We start from the raw sequence: 23,444 nt of genomic DNA, 5'->3' as shown, positions 1-23,444 counted from the left end.
ATTAAGCAAAAGAAAAACTAATTAAAATAGTACAATAATTGTAACTATGTGAAAATTACTACCACTCAGTTTTTAAACAAGTTGAAACTTGATTAAACAGAATCATATTCATATTCCCGGCCTAGATGAAGAAGAAAAAAAAAAAACCAGTCTGATAAATATGAAAAAAGATTTTTTTAAAAAAAAATTGGCTTGAATACTTATTCTGAAACATAGAATCCATTACGTAAATGATGATGAATCACTTTTATTAAATAATCAATTTGATAAATTAATGAACTCAGGGAAGAGTAGAAGAGAAACTGCCATAGCCCCCCATCATCGTCACTATGTAAAGAAAATAATACTCCTGAGATCTCTGTAGAACTTATGACAATAGGTTGGCTCTTTACTGCAGATACAGTGGCTCTGATATTCCAGAATTTGCAGAATATTCGTGAGAAACTAGGTAGGTTAAATCAAATGCTAAGCTGTCCCTGGGCACACCAGAATGGAGAGAGACTCTAGTTGAAAAAAATTCAGGTTTCCTAAGTGATAACTCCATTTGTTAAATTTATTCTCCTTGTTTTAGTCCAGTTCTTATTTTTCAAGGTTGCTATGAATTGTCTTTTAAGATATTAGTTATTCTAATCCAATTTTGTACCATTTGTTCCTCCACTTATTTTAACCTGGATGCTCCATGCGGTATGCCATGAATGCTTCATGTTCATTATACCCAAACTGTAATTATTTGTGTAATGAAATGTAATTTTGTTCATGGTTGAAGTCTGATACCAACAACAGTATTGCTTTTATACAGTATATGCTTTGACTTTTGTTTTATTTGCTCCTCCACTTATTTTAACCTGTATGCACTCTACAGTATCACCATGTTCATTCACTTGGATTTCTAAATCAGTAGAGATAACTTTAACATACAATGCAGCTTCTGTTTCCTTTCTGTTGCTTCTGTTTCTTTGAACAAACTGGATCTATTGCTATACTGCAGTTGCGGGAAATATCCTGTCCAATCATACATGCCTTTGTGTACTAGGATTTCAAGCTCATTTTATCTCCCATACTCTGTATATTAGTATATAGATAGTAAGGATCATGAACTATGAGTCAATTTTTTTCCTGATTTTTTGTTGAGTTTAATAGGCCCCATAACACCACCACTTTCACATCCCTCTACAAGAATCAAGGCTTTATCCAAGGTCCTTACCTTCTTCTCTCATCCCCACAGTTTAAAGCCCTCTTAATTAAGCTCACTATCTTTGATCAAACACATTTGTATTAGTCCTTGTGAGGCACAACCTATTACTTATTACTTGATGGGTGGGTACATAAGACAGAGATTTAGGTCCTAAGCTTGGATAGGCGTTATTTGTTGTTACAGGTACTTTGAACTTACTCTGTAGCAAAGTGGGCAACCTGAGACCCCACAAAACCCAAATCCTATTTTTGTTGTACATTGAGCATTCTCTGACCAAAAGTATCAGTGGTGTGGTTTCCCACCATTTTGATGCTCAGCTGCACAAAAATTGAGATTCAAAATTTCCAAAATAGGCTTACCACAGTTAAAACAACCTATTCTCCCCAAAACAGAAAAATTCTGGCTGTTTACATACATGACAAAACCTTGCTCACTTTGCAAGGCTACTCTGTCCCTCTTCCCCAGCCCTTTCCCCAAATATCAAGCCCTTCCCCTTGGCTTTTGCCCACCCTGCCTCTCTCTCTCATGAGTATCATTCTTTCTTTTCAAAATCTCCAGCATTGCATGTACTTGATAAGACCTAATCTGCATATCTGAAGGCATTTCCGTCTCACTCAACCTAAGAATAAAAAATTGGCATATTTCTGTCTCTCCCTCCCTTTTTGGGAGGGGAAGTGTTTATCTTGTTGGATAAAGGGTTCTGGCATTCAAAAGCTTGCAGTTACAAAGCTTCAGTGGCTTGTTATTATTATTGGCTGAATAAACTTGATTTCCCCCCCCAGCATCTCATGTATCTTACATGCAGAAAGTTCAACCAGCAGCATGAAACAGTGTAGAAGCAGAACTGGGCCTGTGAGAATTGTGGAATTTAAATCTTGTGTAGCCAGGACTGAAACAAAGACATACGGCATAAGCATTACTGCTTCATCCTGTGAAAGGCATGGGTGTTTTAAATTAATTTATTCTAAGAAACATCCACGTAAAAGAAAGATACAATGATAATTTCTTTTTCCATGAGACTTACAGAAGCAATTTTCAACAAGAGGGTAAATGTGTTATCTGTTTGACAACTGCCTTTCTCCTCACCAGAATTTTGGTTTCTATATTTGCCATGTCATGCCTGTGTCTTCAGCCTATAATTAGAAACTGTCTGAGAAGTTATAAAAAGCAACCAAGATTTACAGGCAAAATTCCCTTTTTCATTCCCATATATGCTGTATGCGTCAGCAGAAAAAAGTCCTGTTCTCAGAACTGTACTTCCGTTAGTTTGTTTTAGCAAGAAGACCATCCTACATACAGCACCAAAACAAACTCTTTATTTTAATACTTTTACTTAAATCCTTGATTTTTTAATATACTTCCAATAGAACCGTATGTTGTAATTGTTATGGCCCTGAATTATAATAATTCAAAATGATTTCATATTCAGAAGACAGCTGTCTATTTGAAGAGCTGGCGAGTCCACTTCCAACTGAAAGGTGAAAGAACAACACACATAGAGGTCTGTTGGCCTCAAGGCAAACTTTGCAGATGGTTTCCTCCCCTCTGGTGTTGAAAGAGGATGAGTGCTGATGCCTCCCCTCCCCTCGGGCTGTGCAGTTGAGTCGACAGGCAAAAGAAAGAATGAACATGTAGCCATTTCTTCCCGGTACAGTGGTGGGCCTGAACCTCATCACCATCGTTGTCATCATCATCATCTATTAAACTTGTATGCCACCTGGCTCTCAACGACTCTGGGTGGCTCGCAGCAATCAAACAAAGAAACTACAATAAAATCAATAAAACATATTATATTTCAAATTTTCCTCTTCATTTCTAACTTTTAAATATGTATCTTTAAAATCTCAATAAAATATTATCAACAGATAAAAATGGCAAGCACAATGAAGTGAGAGGTCTCACTCTCCCTTGCCAAAGGCCTCGGAGAAGAGCAAAGTCTTCACAGCTCTTCTAAACAACAACAGAATGGGGGCCATCTGGATCTCAAGGGAAACCTCATTCCAGAGGGAAGGCGCTGCTACAGAGAGGCACACTTCTGGAGTCTCGACAGATGACATTGTTTAATCAAAGGAACTTGGAGCACGCCAACTCTGCAGGATTGAATCTGCCAGGCATATGTTATGGGAGACAGGCAGTCCCTTGAATAACCAGGTTGTATGCCATGTAGGGCTTTATGAGTAATGACCAGCACCTGGAATTGTACCTGGAAGCAAATTGGCAACCAGTGCAGCTTGCAAAGCAGAGATGTTATATGGGCATACTGAGGTATGCCTATTACTGCTTGTGCTGCCGCATTCTGGACTAGTTGAAGCTTCTGGGTGGTCTTCAAGGTCAGTCCCATGTAGAGTGTGTTGCAGTAATCAAGCCATGAGGAGACTACAGCATGAGTGATTGTCTGGAAGGGCCCCTGATCTAAGAAAAGGTGCAACTGGTGCACAGATGCAATTGTGCAAAGGACTTCCTGGCCACAGCTGACACCTGCTCTTTTCCATCACACAGCTCAAGTGTTAGACTGGGGGTGTGGGGGGTCCTCTACTTCTCCCCTTCAGAAGGCATATTATAGTTGTGCTGCAAATTCCAGTTAACCATTAGATGGCAACAAGGGGTTAATATTTTTTGCATCTTTTTGCTGCTCTGAATGGTAATCTGCAGTTTTGCAGCCCAGATTGGTATGCCTACTACAATATTTTCTCTCCCTAGTTCTTTCATAAACTGTAAGGAGGAGGAGAATGAGAAGAGAGTCACCAGAAGTGATTGTAAGCTGTTAGCACCTCTAAGGGCTCACTTTTCAGTAAATGCGGCTGCTTTCCAATGGCTGCCTTGGAAAGAAGAAACAGTAGTACTTCTCTCCCATGCTGCTCTTTTCCTGTGGCTCCTATTGAGGCCTCAAGCTTTAGACCAGTGTTTCTCAACTCCAGCAACTTTAAGATGTGTGGACTGCAACTCCTGGAATTCCCCAGCCAGTTACAGTTGGAATCCACCCATCTTAAAGTTGCTGAGGTTGAGAAACACTGCCTTAGACTATCATGTCTAGGCTGCAAAACTATGGACAACCATTAGATACGGTAGCAACTCTAATTCTTTGTTGCTCTCTAATAGTCATCCAGATTTTTTTTAGCTCAGGTACGGTTGCTGTATCCTGCAGAATTAGATTTGTTGAAGGCATAAGGCAAGGAGTGGGTGGCAAGGGGTAGCCCAGCCTCCAGACACACACACTGATGTGCTTAGATAACTTTCAGCAGATGGTAGGCTCTTTATGCACAACTGCAGATGTGCAATCATTTTAAAAGCTTTCTTCTCTTTTAAAAAGATTTAATCTTCATATTCCCTTCTTTTTTTTAATATGAACTGGCAATCTCCTTTTCCATGAAGCATTTCCAAACTCATCCGTACCATTGCTCCAGTTCTTTATTAGAAATTAGTACAAGCAACATCTGAAAAGTCCACCACACCACATCTCATTCAAAGCTCACACTATTAGGAAAACGTATAAGGTATTTTATTATTTTTATATTTCTGCAAAATATATGTCTTTCTTTTACTCGTCTCCTGAATCCCTATTCACAAATGGAAACCAACTTAAATATTACATTTACTGCATAATTAATCATAGTTCCCTCTATTTCCGAGCATCCCAGTTCTTATGTAGCTAAAGTGGGGCCATCCCTCCTAACAGGGGCATAGGTTTTTCACAAGAAGAAAGCAAATCCATAATAACTACCCACACATTTAAAAGATAAAGGAGCTGAAAACGCTTTGTGACTACCAAGGTATATCCAAGTAGTTTTTTTTTATATAAAGATTTGCAATAGGGAAAAAGCGAAGAAGTACGCAGAAAGCACTAGCAAAAGAGTTGAAGGTTTGGATCAGGTCAAATGACAACCAGACAGACGCAAACTTTCTAGTTTTCCCCATCACAGCCAACGGTTTTTTCTTACGATAATTCCAGTACATTCCAGGTTTCTCGGATCCCAGCGAAGTGCTTTTTTGCCTGTACTGCCATCTAGCCGTTAAACAAGAAACTACTGTTGTGTTCTCACTGCTTATAGATATAGCGTCATGGACACAACACCTGGAAATGTTTGAAATCGTAAGTAATTTCTTCATCTTCAACAGCTTCATTTCAAACTGGTTTACGTACAGAAATCCAGCAGATAAGCCCTAACCCATTCTATGGTATGTTTGGCTTATGGTGGATATGATACAGGAGCACATGGATTGTGCTTGAGTAATGAAACCACGGGTTAGAGTTATATGTGAACACACAGAGTGTGATAAGCTAAACCTGAATTCATTAGAAAGAAGATTCATGAAGTTGAGGCTCTGCTTGGAAGCTGAACATAATCACCGGCTGTAAGGGAAACATCCTGCACACTTTATAGGTCAACCGCTGCCTTATCAACGTTATGAGTGTTCCAGGAAGATTAATCCTCCACGGAAAGACAGCTACTTATGATGAATTCCTATTACTTACATATGGGTAAGTTCATTTCTAATAAACTGACTTACCCACGTGGTTGCTTCCACATGAAAAGCCACAAATTCCCCTCATCAAAAAGCACGGTGCTATTACTGTATCATCTCTTTGTTACTGGGTTATCCATTGTTTGATGAATAAGCCGCAATGACTGAATTCACATAAAAGCTGCGCCAAAAAGATTAACCGCATTGTGGCAAAGGGCAGGAGGTGAACCAACCTAAAGCTTAACGCGACTCAGAACTCGCTGCCAAACGCCCACGTCTGCAAAAAATTCCGGAACGGAACTGCTTTTTATTTCATTCGGGCTCCCTCGCGGGCATAAAACGTGATCTGTTTTTCGTTTTTCAAATTGCCTTGCAAATATAGCCTAATGATCCCATCCGAGAGGATCGGCAGAGCCGCCCTTTTTCTATCTCTATGGTTCTCTGGCGTCCGGGTCAAAGACGGGGAGAGCGGGCCCTCCGGCTTCCGGGGAAGACTCCGAGGTGCATCGGCTTCCCGTGCCGCAGGAGCGCGAGCGCTGGGGCCTCGGTTTCTGTCGCGGCTGTGCGTGTCCGTGTGGACCTTTACTGGGGAGAAAGAAGCGCTCTCCTTTTGACCTCCGTCCCTGCGATCAGGTTGCATCAAAGTTTCCTTTCTCTGTTCAACCCTTGCCAGTTTAATGTCCTGCAAATATGAAGGGCACCACGTTGGAGAAGCAACTCCGCTGCCTCAAATGCACTTCCTCTTTAAAAAAAGTCTGAGCTCTTCCTAATGTATGCGTTTTATATAAGCATTACAGTTACTGCTCCACCGTACTCCAGGTTACCTTCGCTTTCGTTTGTTTATTTCTGAATCTTTCTTGCAGTTTTCCTCCCCCTGAAACTTCTGCCTTTAAAACACCAATCTTATCTGCTAAAAGTAAATTATCCCTTTGACTTGATTAGGTCTTATTCACTGGAAGCAAGTACAGGATCACATGATGTCTTTTTTGGCCAGCGTATATAAAAGAAAAAAACGCTACAAACGGCAGGAGTAACAGGAAGGGAGATGCATTTGTGGTGTTATTTATTTATTTGATCTGTACAACTGCCTACCTCTCAGTTTTTAATTAACTACTGAAGCTGTCTCCATCCAGATGTTCTCCAGATGTTTTGAATAATAACTCCCATCTCCCCATAAGGATAGGGGGCTGATGATCATAGGAACTGAAGGCCAAACCCCTTTGGAGAGCACCAGGTTGGAGAGTTATAGCAACAATGCTTGTTACTTTCTCCTCCTTTTTTTTCTCACTAGAAATATGGACTTGAAAACCCTCACTTGAAGAGAGAGAGAGAGAGAGATATATATAGTTACTGAATTGCCTTGGTGATGGAAAATCTATGCGTGAAGGTGCATCAGCTGTCAAAATCTAGCAGATATATCAGTGTACTACGGAGACAGCTTATGACCCAAAGCAGGACTCCTGTACAATATGCTTCATTTTCAAAAGTTCAGCAGCTCCATGAAAAACAGTTTACTGCCATAACGTTTCCTCTCCAAGATCTAGCAAGATTCTTGGCCCCTAATGTGGACACATCATCCTTCTACGTTTTCAAACCTAACCAGGAGGACATCCACAAGGCAGAGATGTTTTTCATTCCATCACATCAACACATCATTGATTATTCCATTTCTGCTGTCCGGATGGATCATGCCCCACAAATGTCTGAGCCTGAGGTGAGATCAGTGAAAAGGGGGTTCCATTTTTATTATTTAGATGTTTAAGAGGAAGGAAGACAAATGTAGTCAAAATGATGTTATTTGAAATTTTGAGCAGGGGGTGTTCCTTCACATGTGAAAGAAGAAAAAGAGTTTCTAAAAGTCCATGTTTTAGACATCTTTGTGTTTTTTGATTGCAGAATATCTTCGTTACTGTAAACAAATTTCTGGTCCTTGTGATGTGAATGCTGTTCTGTTTACACACTGTTAAGGGATTAAATATCCACTGAATAGTTTATTGTTTCTTTATGAACAAGGCTCAAAGATAAACAGAAGCTGAGTTCATCCTTCTGTCTCTGTTTATCTTTGTCTATTTTACATCAGTGCTATCTTCAGGTTCAGGTGCTTATTGGACTTTGCAAGAAAAGTAACAATTCCAAATTTCTTTTTTGTTTTGGGGGGGGTAAAGGGGAAGATCCCCAGAACAAAAATGGTAGCAAACTGTAAATAAAGCAAATCTTGTAAAATTGGCAAACCAAAACAGATTTTAAAAAGTAAATACCATCAGAATTATAGTCAGAACTGGTTTATAAGGTTTCTGTTCTAAACATACATTTACTATGTTTAAAACTGAATAGTGAGGTAGACAAATTGAATAAACTCAGATGTTCACTGTCCTAATACATTTCAAGAGCAGAATTTACCAACAGAATGTCAGGTCCTTTTCCTTCTGCCTTCTTTAGCCTAATGTCCTCCATATGCCTGCGTCTATAGTCCTCAAGTTTTCTAGTGAACTCAGTGGGAATTGCTGTCCAACAAGGGCTTGAAATGTGTGTTCAAATAACATTGTGGTTCAGGAGCTGAAATGTTATTTGAACACACAGATCTCTCCCACATTTTCTTCTTTCAACTTCCTTATATCAGTTTAACCCTAGCCCTATAGGAATGTGGGGAGAAGCTTGAAACACTAACCCCTGCCATTGTATTTTAACTTACTAGTTTTGTGGGCTTGAATTAAAAATATTGATCCTTCCTGGCCACCTGAACCATCAGGAACGGGTTCACTTCACTTCTGTGGCTAGAAGGTAGAGTTTAAACTCTGGAGCCTAGCTCTTCCTCTCAGACTTAGCTCTACCTCTTGCAGGAGAGGAAGGACTTCTCCTTGGCTCCATTTTAGGCTAAGAATTAAGAACCAAGAGAGAGGAGGACCGATTTGGGAACTTTAGAGAGAAGGAGGAAGGAAGAAGAATTACAGGGAGAGAAGCAACACAAGCATTTGCTCATGTGCGGCACCAAACAGTAACAAGAGTCCAGCTCTTTGTTTGCAGTGGCAGGTCATGTGGAGGTATGGATTAGTGGGTAGTGGTTGCAGAGATTGCAGCTAGCCAGGGGGGCTCTGTTTTCTTTTAAAAGGAATGAGCAGTGAGCATGATAAGCAGAGAGCTTGTGTGTGAACCTTTTTTGGGTGCATTTTTCCCATCTGATTCACTGCTGTCCCTTCAGCAATGCTAGCTGAAGGGAACCAGAAAAGACTTGGAGTTCAGGAGCAGCTACCCCCTCAAAGTGGCATAAAGATGATCAGCCACTGTGCTACTAGGTAATCCGCATTTATGGCTGTGGCTGAAGAAAAGGCGCAGAAAAGTAGTAGGAACTGCTTGGGACCAACTGTAGTGCCTTCCAAAACCCACCCATACCCTTCCCTAATAGGAGTCTGCAGATGGCACAGGATTGATCTCCAGGTGACCTTCTATCCAAGTGTTAACCAGCAGACAGAGGTAGAAGTAGCATCAGAGATCATCAGGAAGGTTTTTCCCCACCCTAAGAGAAGCAAGACACGTAAGCAGATCTCCTGCTTTCCTTTCACTAAGATGGCAAGTGCTGAGAACAGGAGCACAGAGCTAAAAAATGTCTGAGGCAAACAGAGAGGGGGGCAAACCAAGTCATGCTGTGGTGGTGCTGTGGGGCATGGGGAAAGGCAATTTCCCAGTGGAGACAATCTGTACCGCCACACAAGGGACCTTCTAAAGTCCTCTAGCCATCAAGTGAAGCAGCACCACAAATAGAACTATCTGTAATGCTCATTCAGTTGTTGGAATGGTTGAAAGCATTGATGGCACCTTTAGGTCCAGAGGCTTCTCTGACGTCCCTGGTTGGGTTACAGATTAGAACTCAGAACAAGTCCAAAGGATAGATTCTTACATTTTCCCATATTGGAGAACAAGAAACTTTACACCTGGATGTAGCACTGGCTTATTAGCTTTAGCAACAGAAAGCATCTTGGTATCTAAATGTCCAGCAACTAGGTAGATACACTGGTTAATTTGTGTGATGGAATGGACTTATGAAGGCCATGCTCAGGGAGATAAGCATGTTCTTAGCCTCCAACAGGAGCATGGAAAGTTCAAGAAGATGAGGCTGGCACCTTGTTAAGGAATTCACGGTGTTGTGGCTGGCTGGCTTGGGAACTTGGGTTCAGTCTGGTGAGATTCTGTCTTGAGGTAGAAGCTAATAAACACAACAGAACTGTATTTGCATTGTCTCGTGGAGTTCTTTGGGCTGAACCTGACAATTTGGCAGCTATTCAGATGATGGTGCAAGGGTACAAACTTTATGGCAACATCAGCAGGAATAAAAGAACTTCTGGGATTCTTATAGTAGAACTAGACAAAGAACTGGCAGCAAAACTGGCACAAACAAGTCATTGTCTTAGACTGTATCCTCTTGCATAGACAAAGAGCACTCAAAAAAGCTGCCAGAGGGCATCAACCATCCAGACTCTCTGGGAGTCAGGCAGTATATAAATTTAATAAATTATTATTAATTATTATTATAAAGCCCACTCTGTCAGAAAAATGACTGCATCAACACCTCTGTCTGCAGGGATTATCTTGATAGACATTGTACTTTCACTAAACAATGTAAAGTAAGTTTGTATCTGCAAAGATGGCTTCAGATGCGTCCATCTACAAAGGGTGCTATAACTCATACTGACCTCTGCCAGGATACTGTAGAATAGGTTCAATTCCTGTTAGCTCCATCATCAGGTCCCTGAGAACAGTATTTGGACTTACTGTAAGGCATCTTCTGCTCACCAAAAGAGGGACCAACAATCTCACCCTAGTGAAGACTACATGCAGCTTACTATGTTCCAGAATAAATACTGGAGCACCTGATTGTTGCTTACCTAATGTTTGCTTATAACTATGTCAGTTTGTATTTGGTTTGTGAATAATAAAAACATTTGCTTAAGCTGTCTTTTGGGTGAAGTCACTTAAGGTGACTACTGATGAGGAGAGATTAGCCTCCATTGGATGGCAGCAAAGTTTAAGCCTTGATGCTAGTAGAAGAGGGGAAAATAACACATACATGTCAGGACCATCTTGTGGAGATCAGAAGGAACATGCAAATACAATTCTGATTATTTCAAATACAAGATTATACTTGAAATGCCCCCCTCTCCCTATGTGAGGCCAAGCCAAGTGCCTCGCATTGGCTGACTCCTCTTTAAAAAGATCCTGGAGCCAATGTTACATTTCAGAACTTTGGTAAAGCCTAGGATTTCCAAAAAATAACATTAGAATATGGTTTCCATGTGCTCATTTTCCTAGATAGGCTATTAAGAGTTTGCCTCTGGTTTACTGAATAGCCCATAGATTTTCTAGATGGTTTCCATTTCTAGAAGGACTATTTGTCTTCTACACATATTCTTACATTCTGCAAACCTTGATATTTCTGTAGTGGTACAGAAAAAAAGTGTTTTCATCAGAAATTCCATCTGTGTCTATTGCTGGAACCAGCCCCCCTTCCAGGACTCTGCAGAGATTAGGTTGGCATTAGATTTAAGAGATCAGATTCCCTCAAATTAACCAATGCTACTGGAGAGCACCAGGCTACTAGCAACATGCCTTGTTTAAATGATACATCTTTTATTGGGACATAAACAGAATAATGAAATCACTGTAACTTTTTCCTCCAGGTTTGCTTTTTAGGAAGAAGCAATGTTGGAAAATCATCTTTAATAAAAGCATTGTTTTCTTTGGCCCCTGATGTTGAAGTCAGAATTTCCAAACATCCTGTAAGTAGCATGTGAAGATAGATTACATTCGCCCTCAAAGTGAATAAAGTATAAGCAAGACAAGTTCTAAAAAAAATCCAGTTTTAAGGGCAGGTGCTTTTGAATAAGTGCATCGCACATATCTAGATTGGTCACACACAGTTGCATTGTTAGGTGCCTATATTCATGAGAGATTAAAGAATATACAAATAATATACATATATGTTCAGTACGCTCAACTTATTTGAGCTCTACTCAGCATAAACGGTGCAGGAATGCAGTACACTCCAGTCTCATGCCAGATCACCCTGTATGCTTGAATTTGAGTAGAAGATTCCATGGGACCTGGGACTCTGCTTTATCAGGGTTTGCAGTGATGGGCAAAAGTTTAATTTGTATCCCAGGAACATAAGTAGAAATTGCTTGACATGGTGAGACTGAGAATTTACATGGCAGGCCAGCATGAACTACATAGGTCTGTTCCTTTATTATATTAAGGCACAATACCTGTGTAGGGTTTCTGTCAAGTCAAGAGCAGGATACTGGAAAAACTTGGTGTTCTCAAGATATTTTGGACTATGGCTCCAAACCAGCTCCATCCATTGGCTATCCTGGCTGAAAATAAGGGGGACTGCCTTACTGCCCCCCCCCCCCCGATACCTGATTGATTGGCTCTGGATCACCTGGTCTTGCATACATATAAATAAAATTGGCAAACCTAGGAAACTACTTCAGTTTTAATAGAATCTCAAAGTAGGATATAGATAAGTAGTGTAAACACTTTTTACTTGATTCTAGATGTTTTGCAGTATTGCTTCAAAAAATGAATCTGGTGTACATGCCTTTTGAGTTGTAGATTATCCACAATAATCTACAAATTTACTTTATATTTTATTTCATGTTCAGGATGTTACAGATAAATTTTTGGAATTTGTCATGAAGCATACCTCATGCATTTATGATTTTAAAATATTGTATATGGTTGGAGTCTGAAAAGCTTATATATCAAAAGTAAATAAACTTGATATTTCAGACCGAATAATTGTCAAACACATTGCAGTTTTTCAGCTCTATCAGTCACTTCCTTTTCACTCCACTGATTCAGATGCCTACTTAATTTTTTAAAAGTACATTTTAAACAGTTTCATGGATCTCATAATGCTTTGTCTGAAACAAGGAGGAAAAGCTCCTCTGATTTTTTTTCTCCAGGGTCACACAAAGAAAATGAATTTTTTCAAAGTGGGAAAACTCTTCACTTTGGTGGATATGCCAGGCTATGGGTTCAAAGCACCCAAAGATTTTGCAGAGATGGTAGAGCCTTATTTAAACCAACGTAAAAAGTAAGATTGAATATAGCAATTTCTTGGAATTTTTTTCTACAGATTTGGGTGGGGGTGGGGAATAAAGTTGTAAAATTTTGCCTTAAGGGGGAGGTGTACTTGGGCATACAAAACAATTTTTAGGTGAAACAACTATTTAAAATTGGGATTAGATACAATCCTGTTGTAAGTACTATTTACAAAATATTCCTGAGGCATGCGTGAAGTCATATGGATCTGCTTTGCTGAGTCACCTCAACTTGGATCAAAATAGCAATTCCATCTGAAGTAGCACCTTTTCTCAAAAAAGCAAACTGTTCTGCATTGGTATCTCTACTCAAAGTGGTAGTTGTCTCTGTTCCTGCCAAAGGAGAATTTACCACACAGAAATGATAGAAATGATAGATTATAAATGCTTCTGAACTAAGTTAAAAATTAGGAATGGAAAATCACCTATTTCTCTTGCCTGTTAACTTGGATCTTGTTTTTTTCTATTATGGTTATGCAAAGTTGTCGCTGTGTTTCTATTTTCTGCAGTTTGAAACGTACGTTCTTATTAATAGATGCCAAAGCAGGGATTCAGGAAATGGATAACATTGCTATAGAAATGTTAGAAGAATTTGGGATTCCGTATGTTGTGAGTAGTAACCCTTGCTTTAAAACAGTGAGTGTACAATATTAATAAATCAGGTTCTCTAAAAATCATGTAACAATAACTGGACAGCATAAATACCATCTAGCCAGACTCTATTGATTCTGTCTAGGAGAATTTTTAAAACCTGTGAAGAAACAAGAACAGACAAAGTTTTGTTTAGGAATTTCATTCCAGTTTAGTAAGAGAGGTACACACAAATAGACAAATTATATTTGTAATTAATATGCTGCTCTTACCAGCTGGGGTTTTTAAAATGTACAAAATGTACTACTATAGTATTTTAACCACCATATTCACATAAATTAATTTGGAAGTATAATGGCAAAATGAATACAACATTTCCTTCCATCTTGCCTAATCCTGGCAAAAATCCTTTTGCTTCAACATAATTTATTCTAAATATTAGCTTGAAAGAAGATGGCATTAGCTGACAAGAAATGAATTTTTTAAGCACTTACTAAATTTGAATACCTCTGCCTATATTATATGTTTACTTTATCACTGACTTGTGGACTTCATTCCTTAAAAAGTATAAATGCATAGAATTAAACCCAAAATTAGTTCCGTTTAACTTAATAGTCACAACTTACTTGTCCTGGTGCTAGTAGGATTCAGATATGGCTAATTTAGTCTGTATCCAGTCCACTGAGTTAGTGGATTAGTGGTTTGTTTGATCCACCTAGATTGCTCAGTTAGGCCTTATATTCTTTTGGGGAGAGAGAAAAGCTGTTCGTGAAAGCTAGACTCACAAAACATCTCTGAAAGTAGAAAAAGTCGGAAGAGCAAAGGACAGGATCTCATTCTTTTAAAGAACAGCCTGTGAGTACTGCTAACCTAATTCAAGTGCTAAACTCAAAAAGAATTCAAGGTTTCGAAAACTTATTTTTAAGCTATTTTCTGTGGGTTTGTTTGTGTCTTTTGGCAGCTTGTATTAACTAAAATTGACAAAGCAGCAAAATCAGTGATGGCAAAAAATGTGCTACAGATTCAGGACTTCGTAAAGAAAAATACCCAAGCGTGCTTTCCTCAACTTTTTCCTATCAGGTAACAGCTAAAAAAGTCACAGTAGGTTGAACACTAAGCAGACCATAGCTGATCTCAAGCAGGAGAGCCCTAGCCCTAGTACTGTAGACTAGATTAGGAAATTGAAAAAAAAAAAAACCCAGAAGAATACAAAGGCAAATCACTTATTGATTCTTGCCAAAGGACTACATAATTCATATAATCACAAGCAGTCAAGCCCAACTTGAGGAATCTTTAATATTTTATAAAATTTGCTATAAGCATGAATAGATTATCTTTCTAGATTATAGAACATAAATTATATGTTTAGCATATAAGCATTCAGACCTTCCCACGAGTCAAACTTGATCCAAGGGTGATTACACCGACATGTTCGTGTTACGTTCTTGCCAATAATACGAAGTGGTTGCCATTGCCTTGTTCCAAAGTGTGTGTGAGTTTCAGTTGTTACTTTCCAATCTAATCTACAACCCTGGTATAATCTTGGTTTTCCATCCCAATACTTACCAAGGCTGAGAATCTTAGAATCATGAGATCAGCCAGGGTGCTGCTACTTAGCTGAACTTAAACTATAAGAAAGAGTAATTCCTCAAGCAGAGGCAGCAAGTGCAAGGATAGTGAGAGAATGGAAAATGTTTTATTTGTATGAGACTACTAACATAATATTTCTGTCTTTGTTTCCACAGTTCTTTGAATTATTCTGGAATCCATGTATTGAGATGCTTCATAGCTCATACAGCTGGACATCTTCCATTGTCCATTGGATGATGCATTATACTCAGAAGCATCTTGCTTCAACTTCATGCTAGATGCTGTATAAATATAAATTATTTTGGAACAATAAATGCTATGTAAATTCAGTATTGTCACATACTTTCCCCTTGTTGGTTGATTAAATGTGAAACTCCAAAGACAAAATGTTATGCTTAGAAGTAGTATATGGCTCTTCCTAGCCCAGATTTTTCAGTAGAGAAACTTAAAACATTGTTATGGCCAACACATTTTAGGAAGGATTCAGACAAATTTGAAAAGGATGAAAGGAGGAGAAGAAAGAAGATCAAGTAAATCATATGATGAGAAATGGAAGAGCCTTGAGTCTTTTTAGCCTTGAAAGTTTAGTAAAGGACATGATGACAATCAGGTCCTGAATGGATATCACACAAAACTTCAGAACCCCCTTTCTGTCAACCCAGAGTGCAAGCCTCAGAATAAAGGGTTTAAGCTACAGAAGACAGATTTCAACAGAAGGGTAGAAAATACATACAATAATAGTTTGACAGTGGAATCAATTATCAAGGGAGGTAATAAGCCCCACTTGTTAGATGTGTTAAGGCAAAGGTTGGACAGTCATCATTTGAGATGCTTTTAATTTGGATCCCTGCACTGAGTAAGAGGCTGCATGTAGTGGTCTTTTCAGCTCTGTAATACTACAAATACATCACGGCATTCTAGAGACTATGTAGATGTACAAGGATCGCTTTTGCAAAAACGTCCCTGTCTTAGTCTATTTGGGGGTGGGGGGCAATAAGAGAAATTATTTTGCTGCTTTCTTTTGTAGTGTATGTTTGTATTGAATTATTTCTTAAAAGGAAAGAATGGATATATTTATGTGCAAACAGAAGACTCAGCACAATTCTACTGCATATACAGTCAAAAGCATTCCTTCCTAAAGTGGCCAGCTATGTTGATAAGACTACTTAAATCTGAGTACCTCAAAGGTATGACTTCTCTAAATAGCTTGAGAATTCCATCAGAGGCTTATAATGATAGGGCTAAAGCATTCAGATGGCTGTTGCTTCTTAATCTGCAGTACTCCATTCTGTTTAAGTCTCCAACTACTATTAACTTTCAACAAGCAGATGAATTGTTAGCAGTCATTTCCTGATTGCTGTGTCGTTTTAACTTCCAGCCCCATTTTGCCCATCAGGTAAGTGGCCTAATCCTGTTTCTTGGAATTAAGACTGAATGCAATAGTTTAGTAGATCAGTAGTTTATTAACAGCAGGATTTCGAGGAAGAAGTCCAGCTTGTGGACTCAGAATGAGCAATACATTGGAGCTGGCTTACCTCATACAAAAGTAATATGTGTTAATCCACATACACCCACGTATGTACACTCTTCACCATGAGTATTAACTCCAGAGTGTACAGCATCTTAATGCACACACTGATATGCTAATTTCATAAACTCAAAATTGTAATAAAATATTTGGAAACAGAATATCATGGAGGAGACAAGGATTTCCTGAATGAGCCACTATTTGAAGACAAAACCATAAACCCTAATACAGGATAAATAGCAGGAACTTTGGTGTGAATCTAGGAATGTTTTATGCTTCTGCTTCCAATTTGGCAAAGGGCAGAAAATGGCAAATAAGAAAACATGGCTGAATTTACACAAAATATTAAACCAAAGTAATTTATTCTGGTTTATCTAAGGTTATTAAATGAACTCAGTTGTGATGTATACAGTATTCCATTATTAAGCCAAGCATAGCTCTGCATTTATGAAAGCAACAAACTGGAAGGTGGTATTTTAATGGCACCTGGTAGAGAAATGAAAACAGCAAACCTGACTTATCACTCATTGCTGCTTAAGGTTTCAATGCTATTTTTCTCCAGGTACCCAAATACTATATAAATTAGGGCTGGAAAGATCTGGACGATCACAAGGTGGCACCCACGAGTAGGCCTTTTCCGTATCTTTTTGCTGCCCTATAGCGGCCGTGCGCATGCTTCCGACCAGATTTGAAAGCCCCCAGTAAACAACGTACACTCCACTCTTTCGGTTGCGCATGCGTGACTCTTGTCCAATGAAGCCGGTGAAAGGGCTCGTTACAGCGTCATTTGCTCAAGGGAGCATGCGCAGTAGAAGGCTGACGCAACAACGAATAGCGTTCTAGATCGAAGCCGGGCGGAAGAGTTGCTCGTCAGAAGCGCTCTTTGATTTTGTATCCGGAAGTGGGTATTCCTGTGGCTAACATGGCCGACGAAGAAGAAGACCCACCTGTAAGTGAAGTAGAAAAATAAGAAGGGGCCGGGTAGCGCAAATGGTGTGAACCGTGATTAAGGACCAACTGGGATGCTGGTCGGGTCGCAGCTGCTGGCTTAGGGAAAAGAAGGTGGCTTCTTCCGGCTTCCCGCCTCTCCTAGGTTCCCTGGGATGCTGGAGGCGATCGCACCCATCGGCCGGAGAGGGCTGAAGTTTTAATTCAGGGTTTATTTGGTATTATTTACATTAAAAGCTACATCCTTTTCGTTGATGGCAACGCATCACTTTGAATGATGAGCAGGGAAAACCTGTAATAAAATGGTATTAAATAATTCACTTGGAATAAGTTCTCTGGATTTCGGAGTTTAGGATTCCACTCTAGATTGTCATTTTATGCAAACGAAACTGGGAGTAAGCTTCCCTGAGCACTGTGAGACTTACATGTGGATAAACTTGAATTTGGTTTTACGTTTTTTGACGTAACCCTTCTGTAAATACAAGGTGATTCCCAGTCATCTCACTGAAGCTTATTTTGGAATAAACATGTGTACTAGTTGTGGGCCAGCAACACACTCCATGCATATCCTCAATCCTACTTTCTATTATCATTATTTTTGGTGAAGTCTGCAGAAGACATTAGTCTTCCTTCGTATTACACCTGCTTGGCATTTCCTTTGTTATTGACCATAGGCTATGCTGGCTAGAATTGCTGGGAGTTATAATCGAGAACATTGGAGAAGAATCACATTGCATAGTGACATGATGCTTTACAAACTAATTGCAAACATACAAGCCCCCTCATTCAAGATGCATCCAAAATAAGATTTGCTCCACAGGACCGCACTTTGGTTTGGTGCAGTTGCATGTGTTTTATGGTGGACCATTTTTTTATTCTCATGGATCCATGGCATATAAATGAGGTTGTAGACTTAAACCTTGATTCAAATTAAATCTAGTTGGTGAAGGGCAGAAGCACTATAGGTAATTACGGCTTGTTTTGTTTACAGATTTTGGTAGAAAATATTTTTTAAAAATTATATTTTCTTTTCCACCACCATTCTTTTGGACTGTTATATATTCAGAACCTCCCAGTTTTCTTATGCTGTTCTTTTAAATACAGCATAGTAATCTTAAGGATTTAAGAATAGCTATGCTGAATCAGGCCAGTCTGGTGCGACAATGCATTTTCTCAGTGTCCAGCCAGGCCTGTGATAAGCTCACAAACAAAATTCAAGGGAACAGAACAGAATCCCCCCTCTCAAGTTTTCAGCAGCCTGTTTGTGTTATGTGAGGTAATATATAGCCAGCATATCTAATAACTGTTAACAATTATTATTTTTTTAATCCCTCTTAAAGCAGCTCAAATGAATCAGCACCACCACATTTTGAGATAATAGATCCCATGGTTTAATTTTAAATAAGTATTTTGTTTTGCCTATTCTGAATTGTCCCACCATTCAGCTTCATCATCTGGATTCAAAGGGGAACAAGTGATAGAAGCACATATGGACAGTCATGTTGCATCTTTTGGCATTTCCTTAAATCATATGTATCTTTTCTTGGAATTGCACAGCAAGCTCATGGAAGGATGCAGCTTAAGGAGTTGTCAACATATGCAACACAAGCACCAACACATGCTAAGAATCACCTTTTCCCCTTGAATTCCAAATTGCTGCAGAGCCCTGTCCTAAGAATTATGAGCACGTAAACTTCTCCCCATCCATTTTTCCATAGTATTCTATTTTTTTTTCAAATTTCCTCTTTCCCTTACTTGTCATAATTTTCTCTGAAATGAGTTACTCCAGCCTGATTATAATTTGGATTCCCTCTCTGTCCTGTTTCCAGGTTTTCAATATCATTTTTAATGTACTGTGGCCAAGACTACAGTATTCATATATTTTTATGAAGGCATTATAGTATTGATAAATTTATTTTAGATTCTTCTTGAAATGATACCTAACATGGAATGTGCCTTTTTCACAATTGCCACAACTTGATTTGATGTTTTCATCAACTTTGCCTCTAGCACCCCAAGGTTCTAGTTCAGATCTCATCAATGTGAAGAGTTGATTTTTTTATTCTGTATGTATAACTTCATATTTATGTACAGTAAGCTTCTTTTGTTATTGTACTGTTTATTCCCCCAACTTCAAGAGATCTGTTTGGAACCCTTTGCTGCCTCTCTGCTTTTAACCATCCTAATAATTTTGGCCACTTTGTTTCTTAGCTTAATCTTGGGGTACACCTCTTTTTCACCCTAATTTTGGATTTGTTCTCTACAGTTTGAAGAAGATAATGAAGAAACTGGAGGAGGTCCAGATGGTGGACAGGGAAAAAGGAAGCGGTTGTTCTCCAAAGAATGTAAGTTGAAGTCAGCCTATAAGTAAGAGTAAATAAGTAGATTATTTGCATGCAGAAGATACCAGAGAACTGCCATCAATTAGTATAAGACAATAGACACAGATCAGTTTTAATGACCTAACTTTTTATAAGGCAGCTTTCTGTGTTCTCACAAGTAGTGAGGAAATTTAATCCTCTTGTAGCCTCCACTTTTGAAGAATCCCTGTGTTTATCCCTGTCATAAGCTTTTTGAATGCCACTGTTGCTGTGAAGTGTCAAGTGATTTCATCCTATCAATCTACACTACTAGGTAAAAAGAAATCGAGATGACTAAGCTATACTTAACATGATTCACAGTTGCTCATGTGTCATTTGATATGATTTGTAGCACAGCAAATGAAATATCTATTGAAAAATGTTTCAGATTTTATGAAGTCATGTAAGATGTTTTTCGTTCATTACCAGTTGTATCACTCGGTCTTGCAGTGAGCTAGTGATGAACAAGTATGGATCAACTACTGCTGACCTTTTTGATTTAAAATACTTGACTTTTACTATGTGTGCAGAACATTTGTATTTTTGTGGTTTGCATTTGCTAATACTTACATGGGAGTTTAAAGTGCACAGTCTGCTTTTCAGCCCACTGTCTTAACAGTAAGACAAAGACCCCTCTACGTACAGTTTCATTGTAAAATACCATTCAGATGAAAACTTGGTCTTATACTGAAGCTTATATAGTCAAAGTGGTGTAAGCTTCCTGAACTGTAACTTGGACTAAATAGAACCTGTTGGCTAGTTTATTCATTTGGGGTCTAGAATCAGCAGATGCTTTTCTTAGAATGTTACTTCTTCAACATGTTCTATTAAAATGATCTTTCAAACACTGGTATTAAAGTTACAGCAAGATAGTGTCATGGTTCTCCCTTACAAGTCTGAACTATACTTCCACATGTACATTTGTTTAAAATTACTATTAAAATTTGCTTGATTGGAGAATTTAGAAGAATGTGACTGCCCAAATCACATAGATCATAAGTCTTCCAGAGTGTCTCCATTCAATGCCCTCCTGCAGATGATTTTTGCTTTTTTAATTCCAGTGAGATGTATGATGTATGGATTTGGAGATGATCAGAACCCTTACACAGAGTCTGTGGATATTCTTGAGGATCTTGTCATAGAATTCATCACAGAAATGGTAGGTTCTTATAATGTGTTAGTAGTTTAGTAAACATTTGATACTACAGATGCAATATTTAGACTTTTGTTCCTTACACCACTGAGTTTTATGTAAAACTGAGAAGTGTTCAGAAAGGAGACATGTATAAAAACCTGTCATGACTCAGCCATCTAAACTTTCACTAACAATTCATGAACCAAAGCAGTGTAGTGATTAAGGTGTTAGACTAGAAGCAGGGAGATCCAGGTTTTAGTCCCCACTCAGCCACAGAAAGTCACTGGATAATCAGATTCTAGTTACTTTTTCATAATCAAGCAACTATCTTATCTACATTCAGGGATATTTGTTACAACTCATAACATCACAGAAAATGTCTTTGTTAATTTGACTTAATTGGAATGGATTTTCTTTTTGACCAATAGACCCACAAAGCAATGTCGATTGGACGACAAGGTCGAGTACAGGTTGAAGATATTGTCTTCTTGATTCGTAAAGACCCACGAAAATTTGCTCGTGTGAAGGACTTGTTAACAATGAATGAAGAACTAAAACGGGCTCGAAAAGCATTTGATGAAGCAAATTATGGATCTTGAGGCCTTTTTTGAGCTCATCTCATTTTCTGATCCACCCTTTCTGTAAAAGCAAACTCTGTGAAAAATAGTAAGAACGCTGCTGCACATTGATATAGACTATGTTGTGAACTGTTTTAAGAAAGTTAACATTCTTTTTATTATGTTGCTTGTCTTTAAAACAAAATGCTAAAATATTCTTGGTGGACATTATTCCTTATTATACCCTGTAATTTTCAGACTACACCATTTGAGTGCTATAATTCTTGGTTTACATTCTTATTTAGCTCATGATTTTGTTTTTTCAGGTGTTGCCAAAAAGTTCTAAGGGCCATAGAGCCATTATCTTTTACCTCGGTCCCATCAAACATGTCTTTTATTTTTAAAAGCATGGTCATAAATCTCAATACTTTTAAGTTGATCTTCTTTCTTCGTGCTTCATTTTCAGTATTGTTTAAAATTCAAAGATAAAATCTTTCACAGGAGAGTACAAATGTTAACAAATAGGAACACGGATGTTCATTTTATTTTGATTGAGCTAATCTGACAGGAGCAAATGGTAAAATTCACTAAATTAAAACCAGAACTTAAGCTGCCTCTGGCTGGTAGCCATTCTATCTTATACAAGTCCAGAAGCTGTTTTTCACAGCATAATAGCAGACTTAATGATTGGGTGACTGTCCTTTTGGTCTCCCATTTGCCTCTATTCATACCGATATTTAAAATTTGAAGTGGTGTTGGTTTGTAAGTAACAATTGCTTATTACCGGTCTGTCCCCCTTTTCACCTGAATGTACAAGGCTGTTTATCTTTACCTTGTCCTCCCTGGCTAGTCCTACTGAGAGGTTAGTTCTGAAACAAGGGTCTTCCTTTCCTCTGGTGAGTGTTTGCAAAGGGCATTTTGGAGGTGGATTCTTGGATTTGTCAGGGTACTCAAATTGCTTCTGATGGTTTTTAGTAAATTCTATGAAGGATTCTTTTAAGGCATCTACTTGATTTTTAACTCTGGTCAATAAGTCGAAAATTGAGAGAACAGTCTGTGCCGTCAACAAACTGTGTTTAGATAATAAATCTACAGCGTTTTGATCTTTCAAATTTTGGGAGAAGCTGGAAGCTGCATCAATAGACAGCAGGCTTCTCTATTTAATTTGGGCGCTACATACTAACACCACCCTTAAGGTTAAATGTAATAGGCAAGGGTTTCTTTCAAAACCAATTAAAGTACAAAAGGGGGTGAAACAGGGATATATCTTGGCTCCCTTACTCTTTAACTTTTACATCAATGACATGGTGAGATACCTAAACCACCTGGACTTTCACCCACCTAAATTAGGGGTTCATAGCATTGCCCTGCTGCTTTATGCAGATGATGCAGTTGTCCTCTCTAGGACACCAATTGGTCTAAGAAGAGCCCTGAGAACTCTAGTCCAATACTGTGCAAACAATCTTCTAGATATAAACTATCAGAAAACAAAGATTATGGCCCTTTCCAAAAGACCAAAACACTTCTGGACTATTAATGGTCATAGAATAGAACAAGTGAATAGTTTTAAATATTTAGGTATAATCATGCATGCCTCCGGATCAAGGAGAGCTCATTGTAAATACGCGGCTGATTTAGGTCTTCGTTCCGCCAATGCCAATTTAACCATTTTTCGAAGTAAAGGGGGGTATTTTGTCCCAGCAGCTCTCAAACATTTCCAGGCAAAGGCGCTAGCCCAACTTCTCTATGGGTCTGTTGTCAGCTCTCCAGCCTCAAGTGTGACATACTTGGAAAGAGTCCAAGCTAAATTCATTAGGGCGGTCCTGCAAATGCCCAGATGTGTCTCTAATGCACAATTACGCTTGGAAACAGGCACGATAAAGGTCGAGTCGAAAGTGCACCTAGCTTCGCTGAATTTTTGGCTAAAAATAAAGTACTACCTGCAGGGTCTAGCTCCACTTATCCTTCAGGAGAAATTT

At 38.8% G+C, this 23,444-nt stretch overlaps 2 protein-coding genes across 3 annotated transcripts; both read left to right on the top strand.

The window, feature by feature from the left end:
• Nucleotides 1–5,224: 5,224 nt before the first annotated feature.
• GTPBP8 (GTP binding protein 8) lies at nt 5,225–15,266 on the top strand. Of its 2 annotated transcripts, none has more exons than XM_025165251.2 (7): nt 5,225–5,285; nt 6,951–7,373; nt 11,332–11,430; nt 12,619–12,749; nt 13,266–13,365; nt 14,309–14,427; nt 15,093–15,266. In XM_025165251.2, the coding sequence occupies exons 2-7, from the start codon at nt 7,026–7,028 to the stop codon at nt 15,172–15,174; spliced, it is 879 nt and encodes a 292-aa protein (XP_025021019.1). In that variant the 5' UTR covers nt 5,225–5,285; nt 6,951–7,025; the 3' UTR covers nt 15,175–15,266. The 2 variants fall into 2 exon arrangements, with proteins under 2 accessions (XP_025021019.1, XP_007426013.1); XM_007425951.4 differs by lacking the exon at nt 5,225–5,285 and adding an exon at nt 6,138–6,292.
• A 2,009-nt stretch (nt 15,267–17,275) lies between these two features.
• On the top strand, nt 17,276–21,904 carry TAF13 (TATA-box binding protein associated factor 13). Its single transcript, XM_007425950.4, has 4 exons — nt 17,276–17,414; nt 19,680–19,758; nt 20,835–20,932; nt 21,337–21,904. The coding sequence occupies exons 1-4, from the start codon at nt 17,388–17,390 to the stop codon at nt 21,505–21,507; spliced, it is 375 nt and encodes a 124-aa protein (XP_007426012.1). The 5' UTR covers nt 17,276–17,387; the 3' UTR covers nt 21,508–21,904.
• The last annotated feature ends 1,540 nt before the right edge of the window (nt 21,905–23,444 follow it).

Source organism: Python bivittatus, unplaced genomic scaffold (genome assembly GCF_059951505.1).
Source record: "Python bivittatus isolate LINGU-HERP-01145 unplaced genomic scaffold, Pbiv_v1 ctg000340_np1212, whole genome shotgun sequence".
Lineage (NCBI taxonomy): Eukaryota > Metazoa > Chordata > Lepidosauria > Squamata > Pythonidae > Python > Python bivittatus.
This window is presented reverse-complemented; position numbering and strand designations above follow the sequence as displayed.